General features: G+C 61.1%; 1 protein-coding gene and 1 long non-coding RNA gene across 2 annotated transcripts in view; one reads left to right on the forward strand and one right to left on the reverse strand.

Annotated features, from left to right (window-relative positions):
* Positions 1 to 22,992, reverse strand: part of ADCK5 (aarF domain containing kinase 5) — a 35,121-nt gene that overhangs the window by 6,563 nt on the left and 5,566 nt on the right. The window contains exons 4-11 of the mRNA XM_053959501.1: positions 21,559 to 21,759; positions 19,987 to 20,127; positions 19,190 to 19,303; positions 15,263 to 15,394; positions 13,674 to 13,757; positions 11,046 to 11,127; positions 10,011 to 10,089; positions 7,659 to 7,750 (exon numbers count right to left, since the gene is read on the reverse strand). Of these exons, the coding sequence (XP_053815476.1) occupies positions 7,659 to 7,750; positions 10,011 to 10,089; positions 11,046 to 11,127; positions 13,674 to 13,757; positions 15,263 to 15,394; positions 19,190 to 19,303; positions 19,987 to 20,127; positions 21,559 to 21,735 (901 nt within the window). The 5' untranslated portion in view covers positions 21,736 to 21,759. The remainder of the gene's footprint in view (positions 1 to 7,658; positions 7,751 to 10,010; positions 10,090 to 11,045; positions 11,128 to 13,673; positions 13,758 to 15,262; positions 15,395 to 19,189; positions 19,304 to 19,986; positions 20,128 to 21,558; positions 21,760 to 22,992) is intronic.
* LOC128797192 (uncharacterized) lies at positions 920 to 19,024 on the forward strand. Its single transcript, XR_008434040.1, has 3 exons — positions 920 to 933; positions 18,643 to 18,860; positions 18,993 to 19,024. It is a non-coding gene; the product is annotated as an uncharacterized LOC128797192 (long non-coding RNA).

Raw genomic sequence — 22,992 nt, forward strand, 5'->3', positions numbered from 1 at the left:
GGGGGGGGGGGGGACAGGTAACACTCAGGTAAGCCCCAGGTGACCCCCAGGTATCCCCAGGTAACACTCAGGTGATGCCAGGTAACCCCCGGTAAGCTCAGGTAACCCCCAAGTAATCTCCAGGTAACCTCAGCTGCCTCCCAGGTGACCCCAGGTAACCCCAGGTGTCCCCAGGTGCCCCTCAGGTGACCCCAGGTACCCCCAGAAGTCTCCAGGTGATCCCAGGTACCTCCCAGGTGTCCCTAGGTACCCCCAGGTACCCCCTCAGGTGATCCCAGGTACCCCCCAAGTACCTCCCAGGTGTCCCCAGGTGCCCCCCAGGTGCCCCCAGGTAACCCCAGGTGCCCCCAGGTGCCCCCCAGGTAACCCCAGGTGCCCCCCAGGTGACCCCAGGAGACCCCAGGTGTCCCTCAGGTGTCCCCCAGGTGCCCTCCAGGTAACCCCAGGTGCCCCCCAGGTGTCCCCAGGTGACCCCAGGTGCCCCTCAGGTGACTCCAGGTGTCCCCAGGTAACCCCGGCTACCTTGAGGTGCCCCCCAGGTGTCCCCAAGTACCCCCAGGTGCCCCTCAGGTAACCCCAGGTGATCCCAGGTACCTCCCAGGTAACCCCAGGTGCCCCCAGGTGTCCCCAGGTACCCCCAGGTGCCCCTCAGGTGTCCCCCAGGTGATCCCAGGTACCCCCAGGTAACCCCAGGTGCCCCCAGGTGTCCCCAGGTGTCCCCAGGTGTCCCCAGGTGACTCCAGGTGTCCCCAGGTGCCCCCAGGTAACCCCAGGTGTCCCCAGGTGCCCCCAGGTGACTCCAGGTGACTCCAGGTGACTCCAGGTGTCCCCAGGTGCCCCCAGGTAACCCCAGGTGCCCCCAGGTGTCCCCAGGTGTCCCCAGGTGTCCCCAGGTGTCCCCAGGTAACCCCAGGTGTCCCCAGGTGCCCCCAGGTGACTCCAGGTGACTCCAGGTGACTCCAGGTGTCCCCACGTGACCCCCCCCCAATTTTGGGGTCCCCTCTCCCGTTTTTAGGCTCCTCCTCCCCCATTCTTGGGGTCCCCCCCGTCCATTTTTGGGGTCCCCCCCTCTCCCCCCTTTTTTTGGGGTCCCCTCCCCCATTTTTGGGGTCCCACCCCGCACCCCCAAGCGCCACCCCCACCCTCTCCGAATTTTGGGGTCCCCTCCTGGATTTTTGGGGTGCCTCCCCCCCATCTCTAGGATTCCCTAGCCCAGGTTTTGGGGTCCCCCTCACCCCCATTTTTAGGGTCCCTCTGGGTTATTTTGGGGTCCCCTTTTGGCGTCCCTCAGGTTTTTTTTGGGGTCTGTTTTTGGGGTCCATTTCTGGGGGCCCTCAGGGCTATTTTGGGGTCCCTCGGGGCTATTTTGGGGTCCCAATTTGGGGTCCCTCAGGGTTATTTTGGGGTCCGTTTTTGGGGTCCCTCAGGGCTATTTTGGGGTCTGTTTTTGGGGTCTGTTTTTGGGGTCCCTCGGGGCTATTTTGGGGTCTGTTTTTGGGGTGTCTCACCCTGCACCCCCAGTTCGGCTGCCCGCTCCCTCAGGGCTATTTTGGGGTCTGTTTTTGGGGTCCCTCAGGGTTATTTTGGGGTCCCAATTTGGGGTCCCTCAGGGCTATTTTGGGGTCCCAATTTGGGGTCCCTCAGGGTTATTTTGGGGTCCCATTTTGGGGTCCCTCAGGGCTATTTTGGGGTCCGTTTTTGGGGTCCCTCAGGGTTATTTTGGGGTCCGATTTTGGGGTCCCTCAGGGCTATTTTGGGGTCCCATTTTGGGGTCCCTCAGGGCTATTTTGGGGTCCATTTTTGGGGTCCCTCAGGGTTATTTTGGGGTCCCATTTTGGGGTCCCTCAGGGTTATTTTGGGGTCCATTTTTGGGGTCCCTCTGGGCTATTTTGGGGTCCGTTTTTGGGGTCCCTCAGGGTTATTTTGGGGTCCCATTTTGGGGTCCCTCAGGGTTATTTTGGGGTCCATTTTTGGGGTCCCTCTGGGCTATTTTGGGGTCCGTTTTTGGGGTCCCTCAGGGTTATTTTGGGGTCCCAATTTGGGGTCCCTCAGGGCTATTTTGGGGTCCCAATTTGGGGTCCCTCAGGGTTATTTTGGGGTCCGATTTTGGGGTCCCTCAGGGCTATTTTGGGGTCCCAATTTGGGGTCCCTCAGGGTTATTTTGGGGTCCATTTTTGGGGTCCCTCAGGGTTATTTTGGGGTCCATTTTTGGGGTCCCTCGGGGTTATTTTGGGGTCCCATTTTGGGGTCCCTCAGGGCTATTTTGGGGTCTGTTTTTGGGGTCCCTCGGGGCTATTTTGGGGTCTGTTTTTGGGGTCCCTCAGGGCTATTTTGGGGTCCATTTTTGGGGTCCCTCAGGGCTATTTTGGGGTCCCATTTTGGGGTCCCTCAGGGCTATTTTGGGGTCCATTTTTGGGGTCCCTCAGGGTTATTTTGGGGTCCCATTTTGGGGTCCCTCAGGGCTATTTTGGGGTCCGTTTTTGGGGTCCCTCAGGGTTATTTTGGGGTCCCAATTTGGGGTCCCTCAGGGCTATTTTGGGGTCCCATTTTGGGGTCCCTCAGGGCTATTTTGGGGTCCATTTTTGGGGTCCCTCAGGGTTATTTTGGGGTCCCATTTTGGGGTCCCTCAGGGTTATTTTGGGGTCCATTTTTGGGGTCCCTCTGGGCTATTTTGGGGTCCGTTTTTGGGGTCCCTCAGGGTTATTTTGGGGTCCCATTTTGGGGTCCCTCAGGGTTATTTTGGGGTCCATTTTTGGGGTCCCTCTGGGCTATTTTGGGGTCCGTTTTTGGGGTCCCTCAGGGTTATTTTGGGGTCCCAATTTGGGGTCCCTCAGGGCTATTTTGGGGTCCCAATTTGGGGTCCCTCAGGGTTATTTTGGGGTCCGATTTTGGGGTCCCTCAGGGCTATTTTGGGGTCCCAATTTGGGGTCCCTCAGGGTTATTTTGGGGTCCATTTTTGGGGTCCCTCAGGGTTATTTTGGGGTCCATTTTTGGGGTCCCTCGGGGTTATTTTGGGGTCCCATTTTGGGGTCCCTCAGGGCTATTTTGGGGTCTGTTTTTGGGGTCCCTCGGGGCTATTTTGGGGTCTGTTTTTGGGGTCCCTCAGGGCTATTTTGGGGTCCATTTTTAGGGTCCCTCAGGGCTATTTTGGGGTCCCATTTTGGGGTCCCTCAGGGCTATTTTGGGGTCCATTTTTGGGGTCCCTCAGGGTTATTTTGGGGTCCCATTTTGGGGTCCCTCAGGGTTATTTTGCGGTCCCATTTTGGGGTCCCTCAGGGTTATTTTGGGGTCCCATTTTTGGGGTCCCTCTGGGCTATTCTGGGGTCTGTTTTTGGGGTCCCTCTGGGCTATTCTGGGGTCTGTTTTTGGGGTCCCTCTGGGCTATTTTGGGGTCCGTTTTTGGGGTCACTCGGGGCTATTTTGGGCTCCGTTTTTGGGGTGTCTCACCCTGCACCCCCAGTTCGGCCGCCCGCTCCCTCAGGGCTATTTTGGGGTCTGTTTTTGGGGTCCGTTTTTGGGGTCCCTCTGGGCTATTTTGGGGTCCCTCAGGGCTATTTTGGGGTCTGTTTTTGGGGTCCGTTTTTGGGGTCCCTCGGGGCTATTTTGGGGTCCGTTTTTGGGGTGTCTCACCCTGCACCCCCAGTTCGGCCGCCCGCTCCCTCAGGGCTATTTTGGGGTCTGTTTTTGGGGTCCGTTTTTGGGGTCCCTCTGGGCTATTTTGGGGTCCCTCGGGGCTATTTTGGGGTCTGTTTTTGGGGTCCGTTTTTGGGGTCCCTCTGGGCTATTTTGGGCTCCGTTTTTGGGGTGTCTCACCCTGCACCCCCAGTTCGGCTGCCCGCTCCCTCAGGGCTATTTTGGGGTCTGTTTTTGGGGTCCCATTTTAGGGTCTCTCTGGGTTATTTTGGGGTCCCTCGGGGCTATTTTGGGGTCTGTTTTCGGGGTCCCTCTGGGCTATTTTGGGGTCACTCGGGGCTCTTTTGGGGTCCATTTTTGGGGTCCCTCTGGGCTATTTTGGGGTCTGTTTTTGGGGTCTCTCAGGGCTATTTTGGGGTCTGTTTTTGGGGTCCCTCTGGGCTATTTTGGGGTCCGTTTTGGGGTCCCTCTGGGCTATTTTGGGGTCCGTTTTTGGGGTCACTCGGGGCTATTTTGGGGTCTGTTTTTGGGGTCCCTCTGGGCTATTTTGGGGTCCGTTTTTGGGGTCCCTCTGGGCTATTTTGGGGTCCGTTTTTGGGGTCACTCGGGGCTATTTTGGGGTCTGTTTTTGGGGTCCGTTTTTGGGGTCCCTCTGGGCTATTTTGGGGTCCCTCGGGGCTATTTTGGGCTCCGTTTTTGGGGTGTCTCACCCTGCACCCCCAGTTCGGCTGCCCGCTCCCTCAGGGCTATTTTGGGGTCTGTTTTTGGGGTCCATTTTTGGGGTCCCTCAGGGCTATTTTGGGGTCCGTTTTTGGGGTCCCTCTGGGCTATTTTGGGCTCTGTTTTTGGGGTGTCTCACCCTGCAACCCCAGTTCGGCTGCCCGCTCCCTCAGGGCTATTTTGGGGTCCCATTTTTGGGGTCCCTCTGGGCTATTCTGGGGTCTGGTTTTGGGGTCCCTCTGGGCTATTTTGGGGTCTGTTTTTGGGGTCCCTCGGGGCTATTTTGGGCTCTGTTTTTGGGGTGTCTCACCCTGCACCCCCAGTTCGGCTGCCCGCTCCCTCAGGGCTATTTTGGGGTCTGTTTTTGGGGTCCCTCTGGGCTATTCTGGGGTCTGTTTTTGGGGTCCCTCTGGGCTATTTTGGGGTCCGTTTTTGGGGTCCCTCTGGGCTATTTTGGGGTCCGTTTTTGGGGTCCCTCAGGGTTATTTTGGGGTCCCATTTTGGGGTCCCTCAGGGCTATTTTGGGGTCCATTTTTGGGGTCCCTCAGGGTTATTTTGGGGTCCCATTTTGGGGTCCCTCAGGGCTATTTTGGGGTCCCAATTTGGGGTCCCTCAGGGCTATTTTGGGGTCCCAATTTGGGGTCCCTCAGGGTTATTTTGGGGTCCGATTTTGGGGTCCCTCAGGGCTATTTTGGGGTCCCAATTTGGGGTCCCTCAGGGCTATTTTGGGGTCCGATTTTGGGGTCCCTCAGGGCTATTTTGGGGTCCCAATTTGGGGTCCCTCAGGGTTATTTTGGGGTCCATTTTTGGGGTCCCTCAGGGTTATTTTGGGGTCCCATTTTGGGGTCCCTCAGGGCTATTTTGGGGTCCATTTTTGGGGTCCCTCGGGGCTATTTTGGGGTCTGTTTTTGGGGTCCCTCAGGGCTATTTTGGGGTCCATTTTTGGGGTCCCTCAGGGCTATTTTGGGGTCCATTTTTGGGGTCCCTCAGGGTTATTTTGGGGTCCCAATTTGGGGTCCCTCAGGGTTATTTTGGGGTCCATTTTTGGGGTCCCTCAGGGTTATTTTGGGGTCCATTTTTGGGGTCCCTCGGGGTTATTTTGGGGTCCCATTTTGGGGTCCCTCAGGGCTATTTTGGGGTCTGTTTTTGGGGTCCCTCGGGGCTATTTTGGGGTCTGTTTTTGGGGTCTGTTTTTGCGGTCCCTCAGGGTTATTTTGGGGTCACTCAGGGTTATTTTGGGGTCCGTTTTTGGGGTCCCTCGGGGCTATTTTGGGCTCTGTTTTTGGGGTGTCTCACCCTGCAACCCCAGTTCGGCTGCCCGCTCCCTCAGGGCTATTTTGGGGTCCCATTTTTGGGGTCCCTCTGGGCTATTCTGGGGTCTGTTTTTGGGGTCCCTCTGGGCTATTTTGGGGTCCGTTTTTGGGGTCACTCGGGGCTATTTTGGGGTCCATTTTTGGGGTCTCTCGGGGCTATTTTGGGCTCCGTTTTTGGGGTGTCTCACCCTGCACCCCCAGTTCGGCTGCCCGCTCCCTCAGGGCTATTTTCGGGTCTGTTTTTGGGGTCCCATTTTAGGGTCTCTCTGGGTTATTTTGGGGTCCCTCGGGGCTATTTTGGGGTCTGTTTTCGGGGTCCCTCTGGGCTATTTTGGGGTCACTCGGGGCTCTTTTGGGGTCCATTTTTGGGGTCCCTCTGGGCTATTTTGGGGTCTGTTTTTGGGGTCTCTCAGGGCTATTTTGGGGTCTGTTTTTGGGGTCCCTCTGGGCTATTTTGGGGTCCGTTTTTGGGGTCCCTCTGGGCTATTTTGGGGTCCGTTTTTGGGGTCCCTCTGGGCTATTTTGGGGTCCATTTTTGGGGTCTCTCAGGGCTATTTTGGGGTCTATTTTTGGGGTCCATATTTGGGGTCCCTCAGGGTTATTTTGGGGTCCCATTTTGGGGTCCCTCAGGGCTATTTTGGGGTCTGTTTTTGGGGTCCCTCAGGGCTATTTTGGGGTCCATTTTTAGGGTCCCTCAGGGCTATTTTGGGGTCCCATTTTGGGGTCCCTCAGGGCTATTTTGGGGTCCATTTTTGGGGTCCCTCAGGGTTATTTTGCGGTCCCATTTTGGGGTCCCTCAGGGTTATTTTGGGGTCCCATTTTTGGGGTCCCTCTGGGCTATTCTGGGGTCTGTTTTTGGGGTCCCTCTGGGCTATTTTGGGGTCCGTTTTTGGGGTCACTCGGGGCTATTTTGGGGTCCGTTTTTGGGGTGTCTCACCCTGCACCCCCAGTTCGGCCGCCCGCTCCCTCAGGGCTATTTTGGGGTCTGTTTTTGGGGTCCGTTTTTGGGGTCCCTCTGGGCTATTTTGGGGTCCCTCAGGGCTATTTTGGGGTCTGTTTTTGGGGTCCGTTTTTGGGGTCCCTCGGGGCTATTTTGGGCTCCGTTTTTGGGGTGTCTCACCCTGCACCCCCAGTTCGGCTGCCCGCTCCCTCAGGGCTATTTTGGGGTCTGTTTTTGGGGTCCATTTTTGGGGTCCCTCTGGGCTATTTTGGGCTCTGTTTTTGGGGTGTCTCACCCTGCAACCCCAGTTCGGCTGCCCGCTCCCTCAGGGCTATTTTGGGGTCCCATTTTTGGGGTCCCTCTGGGCTATTCTGGGGTCTGGTTTTGGGGTCCCTCTGGGCTATTTTGGGGTCCGTTTTTGGGGTCACTCGGGGCTATTTTGGGGTCCGTTTTTGGGGTGTCTCACCCTGCACCCCCAGTTCGGCTGCCCGCTCCCTCAGGGCTATTTTGGGGTCTGTTTTTGGGGTCCCATTTTAGGGTCTCTCTGGGTTATTTTGGGGTCCCTCGGGGCTATTTTGGGGTCTGTTTTCGGGGTCCCTCTGGGCTATTTTGGGGTCACTCAGGGCTATTTTGGGGTCACTCGGGGCTCTTTTGGGGTCCATTTTTGGGGTCCCTCAGGGTTATTTTGGGGTCCATTTTTGGGGTCCCTCAGGGCTATTTTGGGGTCCCATTTTGGGGTCCCTCAGGGTTATTTTGGGGTCCGTTTTTGGGGTCCCTCAGGGCTATTTTGGGGTCTGTTTTTGGGGTGTCTCACCCTGCACCCCCAGTTCGGCCGCCCGCTCCCTCAGGGCTATTTTGGGGTCTGTTTTTGGAGTCCCTCTGGGCTATTTTGGGGTCTGTTTTTGGGGTCCCTCAGGGCTATTTTGGGGTCTGTTTTTGGGGTCCCTCTGGGCTATTTTGGGGTCTGGTTTTGGGGTCCCTCAGGGCTATTTTGGGGTCTGTTTTTGGGGTCCCTCAGGGCTATTTTGGGGTCTGTTTTTGGGGTGTCTCACCCTGCACCCCCAGTTCGGCCGCCCGCTCCCTCATGCCGTCGCGGTCCCGCAGCACGATCGCTCTCCAGAGCCCGCACAGCGCCAGCCGGTCCCTGGGGGGGGGGGGGGGGGCACCGCGTTTTGGGGTCCCCCCCGACGGTTTTTGGGGTCCCCCCAAGGGTTTTGGGGACCCCCCCAGATTTGGGGACCCCCTCACCCGGATTTTGGGATCCCCTTGGATTTGAGGATTTCCTCCCTGGTTTTGGGGTTTTGGGGTTTTCCCCCCAGTTTTGGGACTTCCCCCTTCATTTTGGGGACCCCCCCCCCCCCCCCAAGGGGTTTTGGGCCCCCTCTCGGATTTTGGGGTCCCCCCCCAGTTTTAGGAATTCCCCCCCCCCCGTTTTGGGGTTCCCCCAAGGGTTTTGGGGTTCCCCCGAGGGTTTTGGGGATCCCCCTCATTTTGGGGACCCCCCCGTCAGGGGTTTGGGGATTTTCCCCAGTTTTGGGGTCCCCCCTGGGATTTTGGGGTCCCCTCAGGGGGTTTGGGGTCCCCCCAGCGATTTTGGGTTCCCTCCGTGGTTTTGGGGTCCCCCCCCCCAGTTTTGGGCTCCCCCTCGGGCACTTTTGGGCTTCCCCCCATATTTGGGGTCCCTTCGAGGGTTTTGGGGTTCCCCAGGCGATTTTGGGGTCCCCCCAGGGAATTATGGGGTTTCCCTCCCAGTTTTGGGATTTCCCTTGCAGTTTTGGGGTACCCCTGGGCAGTTTCGGGGTGCCCGGGGCAGTTTTGGGGTCCCTGGTCAGTTTTGGGGTCCCAGGACAGTTTTGGGGTCCCAGCTCAGTTTTGGGGTCCCCCCAGGCCATTTTTGGGGTCCCTGGTCAGTTTTGGGGTCCCAGGTCAGTTTTGGGGTCCCTGCTCAGTTTTGGGGTCCCTGGCCAGTTTCGGGGTCCCCCGGGGCAGTTTTGGGGTCCCTGCTCAGTTTTGGGGTCCCAGGACAGTTTTGGGGTCCCCCCAGGCCAGTTTTGGGGTCCCTGGTCAGTTTTGGGGTCCCAGGTCAGTTTTGGGGTCCCTGCTCAGTTTTGGGGTCCCTGGCCAGTTTCGGGGTCCCCCGGGGCAGTTTTGGGGTCCCAGCTCAGTTTCGGGGTCCCTGCTCAGTTTCGGGGTCCCGGCTCAGTTTCGGGGTGCCCCCCGGTCAGTTTTGGGGTCCCTGCTCAGTTTCGGGGTCCCCCCGGGGCAGTTTCGGGGTCCCTGCTCAGTTTTGGGGTCCCTGCTCAGTTTTGGGGTCCCGGCTCAGTTTCGGGGTCCCAGCTCAGTTTCGGGGTCCTGGCTCAATTTCGGGGTCCCCGGGCAGTTTTGGGGTCCCTGGCCAGTTTCGGGGTCCCTGTTCAGTTTCGGGGTCCCCCCGGTCAGTTTCGGGGTCCCGGCTCAGTTTCGGGGTCCCTGTTCAGTTTTGGGGTGCCCTGGTCAGTTTCGGGGTCCCTGCTCAGTTTCGGGGTCCCGGCTCAGTTTCGGGGTCCCCCCGGGGCAGTTTTGGGGTCCCTGGCCAGTTTCGGGGTGCCCCCCGGTCAGTTTCGGGGTCCCTGCTCAGTTTCGGGGTCCCGGCTCAGTTTCGGGGTCCCCCGGTCAGTTTCGGCGTCCCGGCTCAGTTTTGGGGTCCCTGCTCAGTTTCGGGGTGCCCGCCGGTCAGTTTCGGGGTCCCGGTTCAGTTTCGGGGTCCCCGGTCAGTTTCGGGGTCCCGGCTCAGTTTCGGGGTCCCTGCTCAGTTTCGGGGTGCCCCCCGGTCAGTTTCGGGGTCCCTGCTCAGTTTCGGGGTCCCCCCGGGGCAGTTTTGGGGTCCCTGCTCAGTTTCGGGGTCCCCGGTCAGTTTCGGGGTCCCTGCTCAGTTTCGGGGTGCCCCCCGTCAGTTTCGGGGTCCCCCCGGTCAGTTTTGGGGTCCCTGTTCAGTTTCGGGGTCCCCCCGGTCAGTTTTGGGGTCCCTGTTCAGTTTCGGGGTGCCCTCCGTCAGTTTCGGGGTCCCCCCGGTCAGTTTTGGGGTCCCTGCTCAGTTTCGGGGTCCCTGCTCAGTTTCGGGGTCCCGGCTCAGTTTCGGGGTGCCCCCCGGTCAGTTTCGGGGTCCCTGTTCAGTTTCGGGGTGCCCTCCGTCAGTTTCGGGGTCCCCCCGGTCAGTTTTGGGGTCCCGGCTCAGTTTCGGGGTCCCCGGTCAGTTTCGGGGTCCCGGCTCAGTTTCGGGGTCCCCCCGGTCAGTTTTGGGGTCCCGGCTCAGTTTCGGGGTCCCCGGTCAGTTTTGGGGTCCCGGCTCAGTTTCGGGGTCCCCGGTCAGTTTCGGGGTCCCTGTTCAGTTTCGGGGTCCCCCCGGTCAGTTTTGGGGCGCTCACCTCTCGCTCAGGCTCTCGTACAGGCCGTGGTCCAGCAGCACCAGCTGCGCCCGCCCGTCGGGGCCGCGCCGCACCAGCACTGCCGGGAGGGAATTCTGGGGGACCCCCTCCTTTTGGGGGGACCCCCACCCAATTTCGGGAACCCCTCCCCTTTTTGGGGGACCCCCCCCCTTGTCATTTTTGGGGGTTTTCCTCCCTTTTCTTTGGGGGCACCCCTCTCTTTTGGGATCCCCCTGGTTTTTTTGGGATCCGTTTTTTGGGGGGTTGCCCTGTTTTGGGGGACCCCCCCCCCGGTTTTTGGGGGACCCTCACCCTATTTCGGGAATCCCCCATTTTTGGGGGACCCTCCCGTCTCATTTTTTGGGGTCCCCCACTCAGTTTTGGGGTCCCCTTCCCGGTTTTGGGGTTCCCTTCCCAGTTTTAGGATTTCCCCCTCCCAGTTTTGGGATTGTCCCTCCAGTTTTGGGGTCCCCCACCCATTTTTGGGGCCCCCTTCCCAGTTTTGGGGTCCCCCACGCATTTTTGGGGCCCCCCTTTCCAGTTTTGGGGTCCCCCTTCCCAGTTTTGGGGTCTCCCTTCCCAGTTTTGGGGTCCCCCACCCATTTTTGGGGTCCCCTTCCCAGTTTTGGGGTCTCCCTTCCCAGTTTTGGGGTCCCCCACCCATTTTTGGGGTCCCCGTCCCAGTTTTGGGGTCCCCCACCCAATTTTGGGGTCCCCCTTCCGAGTTTTGGGGTCTCCCTTCCCAGTTTTGGGGTCCCCCACCCAATTTTGGGGTCCCCTTCCGAGTTTTGGGGTCCCCCACCCATTTTTGGGGTCCCCCTTCCGAGTTTTGGGGTCTCCCTTCCCAGTTTTGGGGTCCCCCACCCAATTTTGGGACTTTCCCCCTGTGGTTTTGCGGTCCCTTCATGGTTTTAGGGTCCCTCTCGGTTTTGGGGTCGCCCCCCAATTTTGGCATCCCCCCCAAATTTTGGGGCGCCCCCGATTTTGGGGTGTCCCCCGATTTTGGGGTGTCCCCCGATTTTGGGGTGTCCGTACCGTTCCCGGGGTGCGGATCCGCGTGGATGAACCCGGTGTAGAAAATCTGCTCGGCGAACACCTGGATCAGCTTCTCTGCGGTCTGGGGGATTTTGGGGGTTCAGGGGGACCCCCAAAACCCCAAAATTCACCCCAAAAATCCCCTAAACCCCCCTGGATCAGCTTCTCTGCGATCTGGGGGGTTTGGGGGTTCAGGGGGACCCCAAAAACCCCAAAATTCACCCCAAAAATCCCCTAAACCCCCCTGGATCAGCTTCTCTGCGGTCTGGGGGGGTTTGGGGGTTCAGGGGGACCCCAAAAACCCCCAAATTCACCCCAAAAATCCCCTAAACCCCCCTGGATCAGCTTCTCTACGATCTGGGGGGTTTGGGGGTTCAGGGGGACCCCAAAAACCCCAAAATTCACCCCAAAAATCCCCTAAACCCCCCTGGATCAGCTTCTCTACGATCTGGGGGGTTTGGGGGTTCAGGGGGACCCCAAAAACCCCAAAATTCACCCCAAAAATCCCCTAAACCCCCCTGGATCAGCTTCTCTACGATCTGGGGGGTTTGGGGGTTCAGGGGGACCCCAAAAATCCCAAAATTCACCCCAAAAATCCCCTAAACCCCCCTGGATCAGCTTCTCTGCGGTCTGGGGAGTTTTGGGGGTTCAGGGACCCCAAAAATCCCTCAGGATCCCCCAAAAGCCCCGCGGGACCCCCAAATTGAGATCACAGATTCCCAGCCCCAGCTCCCAAATCCCCTCGGACGTTTGTCCCCAAGGCAGGAGGGGACAGGGACACCTGAGACCCCCCTGGGGACACCCGGGACCCCCTTGGGGACACCCGAGACCCCCCTGGGGACCCCCCAAATCCCCCTGGGGACCCCCCAAATCCCCCCAGGACCCCCCAAATCTCCCCAAACCCTCTGGGACCCCCAAATCGAGACCATGGACCCCGAGCTCCCAAATCCCTTTGGACGTTTGTCCCTAAGGCAGGAGGGGACAGGGACACCCGAGACCCCCCTGGGGACACCCGGGACCCCCTGGGGACCCCACAAATCCCTTTGGGGATCCCCCAAAATCCCCCTGGGGACCCCCCAAATCCCCCCAAAATTCCCCAGGACCCCCAAATCGAGACCATGGACCCCGAGCTCCCAAATTTGTCCCCAAGGCAGGAGGGGACAGGGACATCTGAGACCCCCCTGGGGACACCCGGGACCCCCTGGGGACCCCACAAATCCCCCCAGGACCCCCCAAATCCCTTTGGGGACCCCGCAAATCCCCCCAAACCACCTCGGGACCCCCAGACTGAGATCTCAGACCCCCAGCTCCCAAATCCCCTTGGACGTTTGTCCCCAAGGCAGGAGGGGACAGGGACACCTGAGACGCCCCTGGGGACACCTGGGACCCCCCCTGGGGACCCCCAAATCCCCCCGGGACCCCCCCAAATCCCTTTGGGGACCCCCCAAATCCCCCCAAACCCTCCGGGACCCCCAAATCGAGACCACGGACCCTGAGCTCCCAAATCCCCTCGGACGTTTGTCCCCAAGGCAGGAGGGGACAGGGACACCCGAGACCCCCCTGGGGACACCCGGGACCCCCTTGGGGACACCCGGGACCCCCTGGGGACTCCCAGGTTCCCCCCAAATCCCTTTGGGGACCCCCGAAATCCCCCTGGGGACCCCCCAAATCCCCCCAAAATTCCCCAGGACCCCCAAATCGAGACCATGGACCCCGAGCTCCCAAATTTGTCCCCAAGGCAGGAGGGGACAGGGACATCTGAGACCCCCCTGGGGACACCCGGGACCCCCTTGGGGACACCCGAGACCCCCCTGGGGACCCCCCAAATCCCCCTGGGGACCCCCCAAATCCCCCCAGGACCCCCCCAAATCTCCCCAAACCCTCCGGGACCCCCAGATCGAGACCATGGACCCCGAGCTCCCAAATCCCCTTGGACGTTTGTCCCCAAGGCAGGAGGGGACAGGGACACCCGAGACCCCCCTGGGGACACCCGGGACCCCCCTGGGGACCCCCAAATCCCCCCAGGACCCCCCAAATCCCTTTGGGGATCCCCCAAATCCCCCCAAACCCTTTGGGACCCCCAAATAGAGACCACGGACCCCGAGCTCCCAAATCCCCTTGGACGTTTGTCCCCAAGGCAGGAGGGGACAGGGACACCCGAGACCCCCCTGGGGACACCCGGGACCCCCTGGGGACCCCCCAAATCCCCCCAGGACACCCCAAATCCCTTTGGGGACCCCCCAAATCCCCCCAAACCACCTCGGGACCCCCAGACTGAGATCTCAGACCCCCAGCCCCCAAATCCCCTTGGACGTTTGTCCCCAAGGCAGGAGGGGACAGGGACATCTGAGACCCCCCTGGGGACACCCGGGACCCCCCTGGGGACCCCCAAATCCCCCCAGGACCCCCCAAATCCCTTTGGGGACCCCCCAACTCCCCCCAAACCACCTCGGGACCCCCAGACTGAGATCTCAGACCCCCAGCTCCCAAATCCCCTTGGACGTTTGTCCCCAAGGCAGGAGGGGACAGGGACACCCGGGACCCCCCTGGGGACCCCACAAATCCCTTTGGGGACCCCCAAACCCCCCTGGGGACCCCCCAAATCCCCCCCGGGACCCCCGCACTGACGTCTCGCAGCCCCAGGCCCAGCGCCCGGATCCCCTCGAGGTTGGTGATCTTACAGCCCTCGCAGAAATCGGCCGTCAGCACCCGCTGCAGGGGACAACGGGGACAACGGGGACACAGGGGACAATGGGGACACACAGGGGACACACAGGGGACACACCGGGGACACAGGGGACAGAGGGGACAGAGAGGGGACAATGGGGACACACAGGGGACAACGGGGACAGAGAGGGGACAACGGGGACACACAGGGAACACACAGGGGACAATGGGGACACACCGGGGACAATGGGGACACACCGGGGACAATGGGGACAACGGGGACAGAGGGGACAATGGGGACACACAGGGGACAACGGGGACAACGGGGACAGAGAGGGGACACAGGGGACAACGGGGACAGAGGGGACAGAGAGAACAACGGGGACATGGAGGGGACAATGGGGACATGGACGGGACACCGAGGACAGTGGGGACATGGAGGGGACAGAGGGGACAGCAACAAGGAGGGGACAAGGGACAGAGACAGAGAGGGGACATGGAGGGGACAGGGAGGGGACAACGGGACAGAGGGGACAGGGAGGGGACAGAGGGGACAAAAAAGACAGGGAGGGGACAACGGGACAGAGGGGACAGGGAGGGGACAGAGGGGACAGGGACAGAGAGGGGACAACGGGACAGAGGGGACAGGGAGGGGACAGAGGGGACAAAAAAGACAGGGAGGGGACAATGGGACAGGGACAGGGGACACGGTGACGTCATTTCAGGGCACACCTGGCCCAGCCCAGCCCTGTCACCTCCCGCTGCCACCGCCAGCTCCTCCTGTCCCCTGTCCCCAACCTGCCTGTCCCTGCTGTCCCCAGCGTCCCTTGTCCCCAGGTGTGTCCCAGGTGTGTCCCAGGTGTGTTCCAGGTGTCCCCAGGTGTGTCCCAGGTGTCCCAGGTGTGTCCCCAGGTGTGCCCAGGTGTTCCCAGGTGTGTTCCCAGATGTGTCCCCAGATGTGTCCCCAGGTGTGCCCAGGTGTGCCCAGGTGTGCCCAGGTGTTCCCAGGGGTGTTCCCAGGTGTGTCCCCAGATGTGTCCCCAGATGTGTCCCCAGGTGTGTCCCCAGGTGTGTCCCAGGTGTGTCCCAGGTGTGTCCCAGGTGTCCCCAGGTGTGTTCCAGGTGTCCCCGGGTGTGTCCCCAATGTGTGTTCCACCTATCCCCACCTATCCCCAGGTGTACCCAGAGGTGTCCCCAGGTGTGTCCCAGGTGTCCCCAGGTGTGTTCCAGGTGTATCTCAGGTGTCTCCAGCTGTATCCAGGTGTCCCCAGGTGTCCCCAGGTGTGTCCCAGGTGTCCCCAGGTGTGTCCCCAGGTGTACCCAGAGGTGTCCCCAGGTGTGTCCCAGGTGTATCCAGGTGTCCCCAGGTGTGTCCCAGGTGTGCCCAGGTGTGTCCCATGTGTCCCCAGGTGTGTCTCACCTGTGCCCAGGTGTGCCCACCTTGCTGCAGTGTCCCCAGTGCACGCGTGGCACCGTCACCCCCCGCAGGTGTCCCAGGTGTGTCCCAGGTGTGTCCCCAGGTGTGCCCAGGTGTGCCCAGGTGTGCCCACCTTGCTGCAGTGTCCCCAGTGCACGCGTGGCACCGTCACCCCCCGCAGGTGTCCCAGGTCCCGCCCGCAGCGCTCCGAGTTCCGCGCCTCGTTCTCGAAATCCAGCTCCAGCGCCAGCGTCCCCTTCAGCTCCTGGGACAGGTGAGACAGGTGAGACACAGGTGAGACAGGTGAGACACAGGTGAGACACAGGTGAGACACAGGTGAGACACTGCCAGCGTCCCCTTCAGCTCCTGGGACAGGTGAGACAGGTGAGACACAGGTGAGACACAGGTGAGACACTGCCAGCGTCCCCTTCAGCTCCTGGGACAGGTGAGACAGGTGAGACACAGGTGAGACACAGGTGAGACACTGCCAGCGTCCCCTTCAGCTCCTGGGACAGGTGAGACAGGTGAGACACAGGTGAGACACTGCCAGCGTCCCCTTCAGCTCCTGGGACAGGTGAGACACAGGTGAGACACAGGTGAGACACTGCCAGTGTCCCCTTCAGCTCCTGGGACAGGTGAGACACAGGTGAGACACAGGTGAGACACTGCCAGTGTCCCCTTCAGCTCCTGGGACAGGTGAGACACAGGTGAGACACAGGTGAGACACAGGTGAGACACTGCCAGCGTCCCCTTCAGCTCCTGGGACAGGTGAGACAGGTGAGACACAGGTGAGACACAGGTGAGACACTGCCAGCGTCCCCTTCAGCTCCTGGGACAGGTGAGACAGGTGAGACACAGGTGAGACACAGGTGAGACACTGCCAGCGTCCCCTTCAGCTCCTGGGACAGGTGAGACAGGTGAGACACAGGTGAGACAGGTGAGACACAGGTGAGACACTGCCAGCGTCCCCTTCAGCTCCTGGGACAGGTGAGACAGGTGAGACACAGGTGAGACAGGTGAGACACAGGTGAGACACTGCCAGTGTCCCCTTCAGCTCCTGGGACAGGTGAGACAGGTGAGACACAGGTGAGACACAGGTGAGACACTGCCAGCGTCCCCTTCAGCTCCTGGGACAGGTGAGACAGGTGAGACACAGGTGAGACACAGGTGAGACACAGGTGAGACAGGTGAGACACAGGTGAGACACTGCCAGTGTCCCCTTCAGCTCCTGGGACAGGTGAGACAGGTGAGACACAGGTGAGACACAGGTGAGACACAGGTGAGACACTGCCAGCGTCCCCTTCAGCTCCTGGGACAGGTGAGACAGGAGACACAGGTGAGACACAGGTGAGACACAGGTGAGACACTGCCAGTGTCCCCTTCAGCTCCTGGGACAGGTGAGACAGGTGAGACACAGGTGAGACACAGGTGAGACACTGCCAGCGTCCCCTTCAGCTCCTGGGACAGGTGAGACAGGTGAGACACAGGTGAGACACTGCCAGCGTCCCCTTCAGCTCCTGGGACAGGTGAGACAGGTGAGACACAGGTGAGACACAGGTGAGACACTGCCAGCGTCCCCTTCAGCTCCTGGGACAGGTGAGACAGGTGAGACACAGGTGAGACACAGGTGAGACACTGCCAGCGTCCCCTTCAGCTCCTGGGACAGGTGAGACAGGTGAGACACAGGTGAGACACAGGTGAGACACTGCCAGCGTCCCCTTCAGCTCCTGGGACAGGTGAGACAGGTGAGACACAGGTGAGACAGGTGAGACACAGGTGAGACACTGCCAGCGTCCCCTTCAGCTCCTGGGACAGGTGAGACAGGTGAGACACAGGTGAGACAGGTGAGACACAGGTGAGACACTGCCAGTGTCCCCTTCAGCTCCTGGGACAGGTGAGACAGGTGAGACACAGGTGAGACACAGGTGAGACACTGCCAGCGTCCCCTTCAGCTCCTGGGACAGGTGAGACAGGTGAGACACAGGTGAGACACAGGTGAGACACAGGTGAGACAGGTGAGACACAGGTGAGACACTGCCAGTGTCCCCTTCAGCTCCTGGGACAGGTGAGACAGGTGAGACACAGGTGAGACACAGGTGAGACACAGGTGAGACACTGCCAGCGTCCCCTTCAGCTCCTGGGACAGGTGAGACAGGAGACACAGGTGAGACACAGGTGAGACACAGGTGAGACACTGCCAGCGTCCCCTTCAGCTCCTGGGACAGGTGAGACAGGTGAGACACAGGTGAGACACAGGTGAGACACTGCCAGCGTCCCCTTCAGCTCCTGGGACAGGTGAGACAGGTGAGACACAGGTGAGACACTGCCAGCGTCCCCTTCAGCTCCTGGGACAGGTGAGACACAGGTGAGACACAGGTGTGACACAGGTGAGACACTGCCAGTGTCCCCTTCAGCTCCTGGGACAGGTGAGACACAGGTGAGACACAGGTGAGACACAGGTGAGACACAGGTGAGACACTGCCAGCGTCCCCTTCAGCTCCTGGGACAGGTGAGACAGGTGAGACACAGGTGAGACAGGTGAGACACAGGTGAGACAGGTGAGACACAGGTGAGACACTGCCAGCGTCCCCTTCAGCTCCTGGGACAGGTGAGACAGGTGAGACACAGGTGAGACACAGGTGAGACACTGCCAGCGTCCCCTTCAGCTCCTGGGACAGGTGAGACAGGTGAGACACAGGTGAGACAGGTGAGACACAGGTGAGACAGGTGAGACAGGTGAGACACAGGTGAGACACTGCCAGCGTCCCCTTCAGCTCCTGGGACAGGTGAGACAGGTGACACAGGTGTGAGACAGGTGAGACACTGCCAGCATCCCCCTCAAGTCCAGGGGACACAGGTGACACACAGGTGACACACAAGTGACGCACAGGTGACACAGGTGTGACACTGCCAGCGTCCCCCTCAAGTCCAGGGGACACAGGTGGCAATCGGTGACACACAGGTGACACACAGGTGACACACAGGTGACACACAGGTGACACTGCCCCCTTCAGCTCCCGGGGACAGGTGTGTCCCAAGGTGGGATCGGGGGGGCCAGGTGTGTCCCCAGGTGGGGTCCGTGTCCCCAGGTGTGTCAGAAAGTGACAGGTTCGTCCCCAGGAGGTGACGACTGCATGCGCCAGGTGTGCCCAGGTGTGTGCCCAGGTGTGCCAAGATGTACCCCAGCTGTCCCCAGCTGTCCCCAGGTGTGCCCAGGTGTGTGCCCAGCTGTGCCCAGGTGTATCCCAGGTGTCCCCAGGTGTGCCCAGGTGTGTCTAGATATCCCCAGGTGTGCCCAGGTGTGTCTGTGGATATCCCCAGGTGTGCCCAGGTGTGCCTGTGGATATCCCCAGGTGTACCCCAGGTGTGCCCAGGTGTATCCTGGCTGTATCCCAGGTGCGCCCAGGTATATCCCAGGTGTATCCCAGGTGTATCCCAGGTGCGCCCAGGTGTATCCCAGGTGTATCCCAGGTGTATCCCAGGTGCGCCCAGGTGTGCCCAGGTGTATCCCAGGTGTGCCCAGGTGTATCCCAGGTGTATCCCAGGTGTGCCCAGGTGTATCCCAGGTGTATCCCAGGTGTGCCCAGGTGCACCCAGGTGTGCCCAGGTGTATCCCAGGTGTGCCCAGGTGTGCCCAGGTGTATCCCAGGTGTGCCCAGGTGTGCCCAGGTGTGCCCAGGTGTGCCCAGGTGTATCCCAGGTGTGCCCAGGTGTGCCCAGGTGTATCCCAGGTGTGCCCAGGTGTGGCCAGGTGAGCTCACCTGCAGCACCCAGCCCAGGGCGAAGTCGGGGTGCATGAACTGCACAGGGCAGTGGGACAGGGCTGTGCCCAGGTGTGCCCAGGTGTGCCCAGGTGTGCCCAGGTGTATCCCAGGTGTGCCCAGGTGTATCCCAGGTGTGCCCAGGTGTGGCCAGGTGTGCCCAGGTGTCCCCAGCTGTGCCCAGGTGTATCCCAGGTGTGCCCAGGTGTGCCCAGGTGTATCCCAGGTGTATCCCAGGTGTGCCCAGGTGTATCCCGGCTGTATCCCAGGTGTGCCCAGGTGTGGCCAGGTGAGCTCACCTGCAGCACCCAGCCCAGGGCGAAGTCGGGGTGCATGAACTCCACCAGGCGCAGCAGCAGCTCCAGGGTCCTCATGTCGCCCTCGAAGCGATCGCGCAGGTCCAGGTACTGCACCTGGGGGGGGCGGGGTCACCTGGGCGGGGCCGGCCCCGCCCCGTCCCTCAGGTGTCCCCCAGGTGTCCAACCCCAGGTGTCCCCCAGGTGTCTCAGGTGTCCCCCAGGTGTCCCTCAGGTGTCCCTCAGGTGTCCCCAGGTGTCCCCAGGTGTCTCAGGTGTCCCCAGGTGTCCCTCAGGTGTCCCCCAGGTGTCCAACCCCAGGTGTCCCCCTCAGGTGACCCCCAGGTGCCTCCCAGGTGTCCCCAGGTGTCCCCAGGTGTCTCAGGTGTCCCTCAGGTGTCCCCAGTTGTCCCCCAGGTGTCCCCAGGTGTCCAACCCCAGGTGTCCCCCTCAGGTGTCCCCAGGTGTCCCCAGGTCCCTCAGGTGTCCCCAGGTGTCCCCAGGTGTCCCCCAGGTGTCCCCCAGGTGTCCCCAGGTGTCCCTCAGGTGTCTCAGGTGTCCCCTCCAGGTGTCCCCAGGTGTCCCCAGGTGTCCCCCAGATGTCCCTCAGGTGTCTCAGGTGTCCCTCAGGTGTCCCTCAGGTGTCCCCAGGTGTATCCCAGGTGTCCCCAGGTGTCCCCCAGGTGTCCCCAGGTGTCCCCCAGGTGTCCCCTCAGGTGTCTCAGGTGTCCCCTCCAGGTGTCCCTCCAGGTGTCCCCAGGTGTCCCCAGGTGTCCCCAGGTGTCCCCCAGGTGTCACACCTTGACAGCCACGGGGGTCCCGTCGGGGAGGGTGGCTCGGTGCACCTGGGCCAGGCTGGCGGCAGCCACGGGCTCGTAGTCGAAATCGCGGAACATTCCGGAAGGGGTGGTCTGGAAATCCTCCAGGAACAGCTCGTCCACCTGGGCAGGTGAGGCACAGGTGAGGGACAGGTGAGAGGCAGGTGAGAGGCAGGTGAGGGACAGGTGAGGGACAGGTGAGGGACAGGTGAGGGACAGGGCAGGGACAGGTGAGGGACAGGAGAGACAGGTGAGGGACAGGTGAGGGACAGGTGAGGGACAGGGGAGGCACAGGTGAGGGACAGGTGAGGGACAGGTGAGGGACAGGGCAGGGACAGGGGAGGGGACAGGTGAGGGAGAGGGGATGGACAGGTGAGGGACAGGTGAGACAGGTGAGGGACAGGTGAGGGACAGGTGAGGGACAGGTGAGGGACAGGAGAGACAGGTGAGGGACAGGTGAGGGACAGGTGAGGGACAGGTGAGGGACAGGAGAGACAGGTGAGGGACAGGAGAGACAGGTGAGGGACAGGTGAGGGACAGGTGAGGGACAGGGCAGGGACAGGGGAGGGGACAGGTGAGGGAGAGGGGATGGACAGGTGAGGGACAGGTGAGACAGGTGAGGGACAGGTGAGGGACAGGGGAGGGACAGGGGAGGCACAGGTGAGGGACAGGTGAGGGACAGGTGAGGGACAGGAGAGACAGGTGAGGGACAGGTGAGGGACAGGGGAGGGACAGGTGAGGGACAGGTGAGGGACAGGTGAGGGGACATTTGGGACAGGTGAGGGACAGGTGAGGGGACATTTGGGACAGGTGAGGGACACTGGGGAATCCTCCAGGGCTGGCGCTGTCCTCGAGCGGCCGCAGTGTCACTGTCACCTCGGGGGGCAGCTGTGTCCGCAGTGTCCCCGTGTCCCAGTGTCCCCAGTGTCCCCAATCCCAGTATCCCCAGTGTCCCCAGTATCCCCAGTGTCCCCAATCCCAGTATTCCCAGTGTCCCCAGTGTCACCTCGCGGTGTCCCCGGGGGCTGGCGCTGTCCTCGAGCGGCCGCAGTGTCGCTGTCACCTCTGGTGGCAGCAGGTGGTCCATGTCCCCATGTCCCCAATCCCAGTGTCCCCAGTGTCCCCAGTGTCCCCATGTCCCCAATCCCAGTGTCCCCAGTGTCCCCAATCCCAGTGTCCCCAATCCCAGTATCCCCATGTCCCCATGTCCCCAATCCCAGTGTCCCCAGTGTCCCCAGTGTCCCCATGTCCCCAATCCCAGTGTCCCCAATGTCCCCATGTCCCCAATCCCAGTGTCCCCAGTGTCCCCAGTGTCCCCATGTCCCCAATCCCAGTGTCCCCAATGTCCCCATGTCCCAGTGTCACCTCGCGGTGTCCCCGGGGGCTGGCGCTGTCCTCGAGCGGCCGCAGTGTCACTGTCACCTCGGGTGGCAGCAGGTGGTCCATGTCCCCATGTCCCCAATCCCAGTATCCCCAGTATCCCCAGTATCCCAGTGTCCCCAGTGTCCCCAGTATCCCCAGTATCCCCAGTATCCCCAGTGTCCCCAGTGTCACCTCGCGGTGTCCGCGGGGGCTGGCGCTGTCCTCGAGCGGCCGCAGTGTCGCTGTCACCTCTGGTGGCAGCAGGTGGTCCATGGCGCACAGCCCCTGGCCCAGCTTCACGTAGAGGCCGCCGTTGGAGAGCGCCCCCTGCAGGAGGCGCTGCCCGGCGCGGCGGTGGCAGCACGACATGGCCGACAGGTAAACCGGGCTGTCCTGGGACAGGTGAGACAGGTGAGACAGGTGTGACATGGCCGACAGGTAAACCGGGCTGTCCTGGGACAGGTGAGACAGGTGAGACAGGTGTGACATGGCCGACAGGTAAACCAGGCTGTCCTGGGACAGGTGAGACAGGTGAGACAGGTGAGACATGGCCGACAGGTAAACCGGGCTGTCCTGGGACAGGTGAGACAGGTGAGACAGGTGTGACATGGCCGACAGGTAAACCGGGCTGTCCTGGGACAGGTGAGACAGGTGAGACAGGTGTGACATGGCCGACAGGTAAACGGGGCTGTCCTGGGACAGGTGTGACACAGGTGAGTGTGACACAGGTGTGACACAGGTGTGACAGGTGTGACACAGGTGAGTGTGACACAGGTGACACAGGTGTGACAGGTGTGACAGGTGTGACAGGTGTGACACAGGTGAGTGTGACACAGGTGACACAGGTGTGACAGGTGTGACACAGGTGAGTGTGACACAGGTGTGACACAGGTGAGTGTGACAGGTGAGTGTGACACAGGTGAGTGTGACAGGTGAGGGTGACACAGGTGTGACACAGGTGTGACACCCCTGGCAGGTAAGGGGGGGGCTCTCCTCGGGGCACAGGGGTCACGCAGGGGTCACACACGGCCGGGGGTGTCCCCAAATCCCCCCGGACCCCAAAACCCCCAAATCCCCAAAATCCCCCCAAATTCTCCCCAAATCCCCCCAAATTCCCCCCAAATTCTCCCCAAATTCTCCCCAAATCCCCCCAAATTCCCCCAAAATCCCCCCAAATTTCCCCCCACATTCTCCCCAGATTTCCCCCCACATTCTCCCCAAATTTCCCCCCACATTCTCCCCAAATTGCCCCAATTCACCCCCAAATCCCACTTGGGACCCCTCAAATCTCCCCCAAATCCCCTCAGGGACCCCCAAATCCCCCCCAAATCCCCCAAATCCCCTTTCGGACCCCCCAAATCCCCCCCAAATCCCCCAAATCCCCCCAATCCCCCCACATCTCCCCCAAATCCCTCCTCAAATCCCCCTGGGACCCCCCAAGTCCCCCTGGGACTCTCCAAATTCCCCTCAGGAACCCCCAAATCCCTCCCCCAAATGCCCCTGGGACCCCCCCAAATCCCCCCCAATACCTGCCAGGACCCCCCAAATCTCCCCCAAATCCCCCCCAAATGCCCCCCAGGACCCCCCAAAACTCCCCAAATGCCCCCCAGGACCCCCCAAATGCCC

Source organism: Vidua chalybeata, chromosome 1 (genome assembly GCF_026979565.1).
Source record: "Vidua chalybeata isolate OUT-0048 chromosome 1, bVidCha1 merged haplotype, whole genome shotgun sequence".
Classification (NCBI taxonomy): Eukaryota; Metazoa; Chordata; class Aves; order Passeriformes; family Viduidae; genus Vidua; species Vidua chalybeata.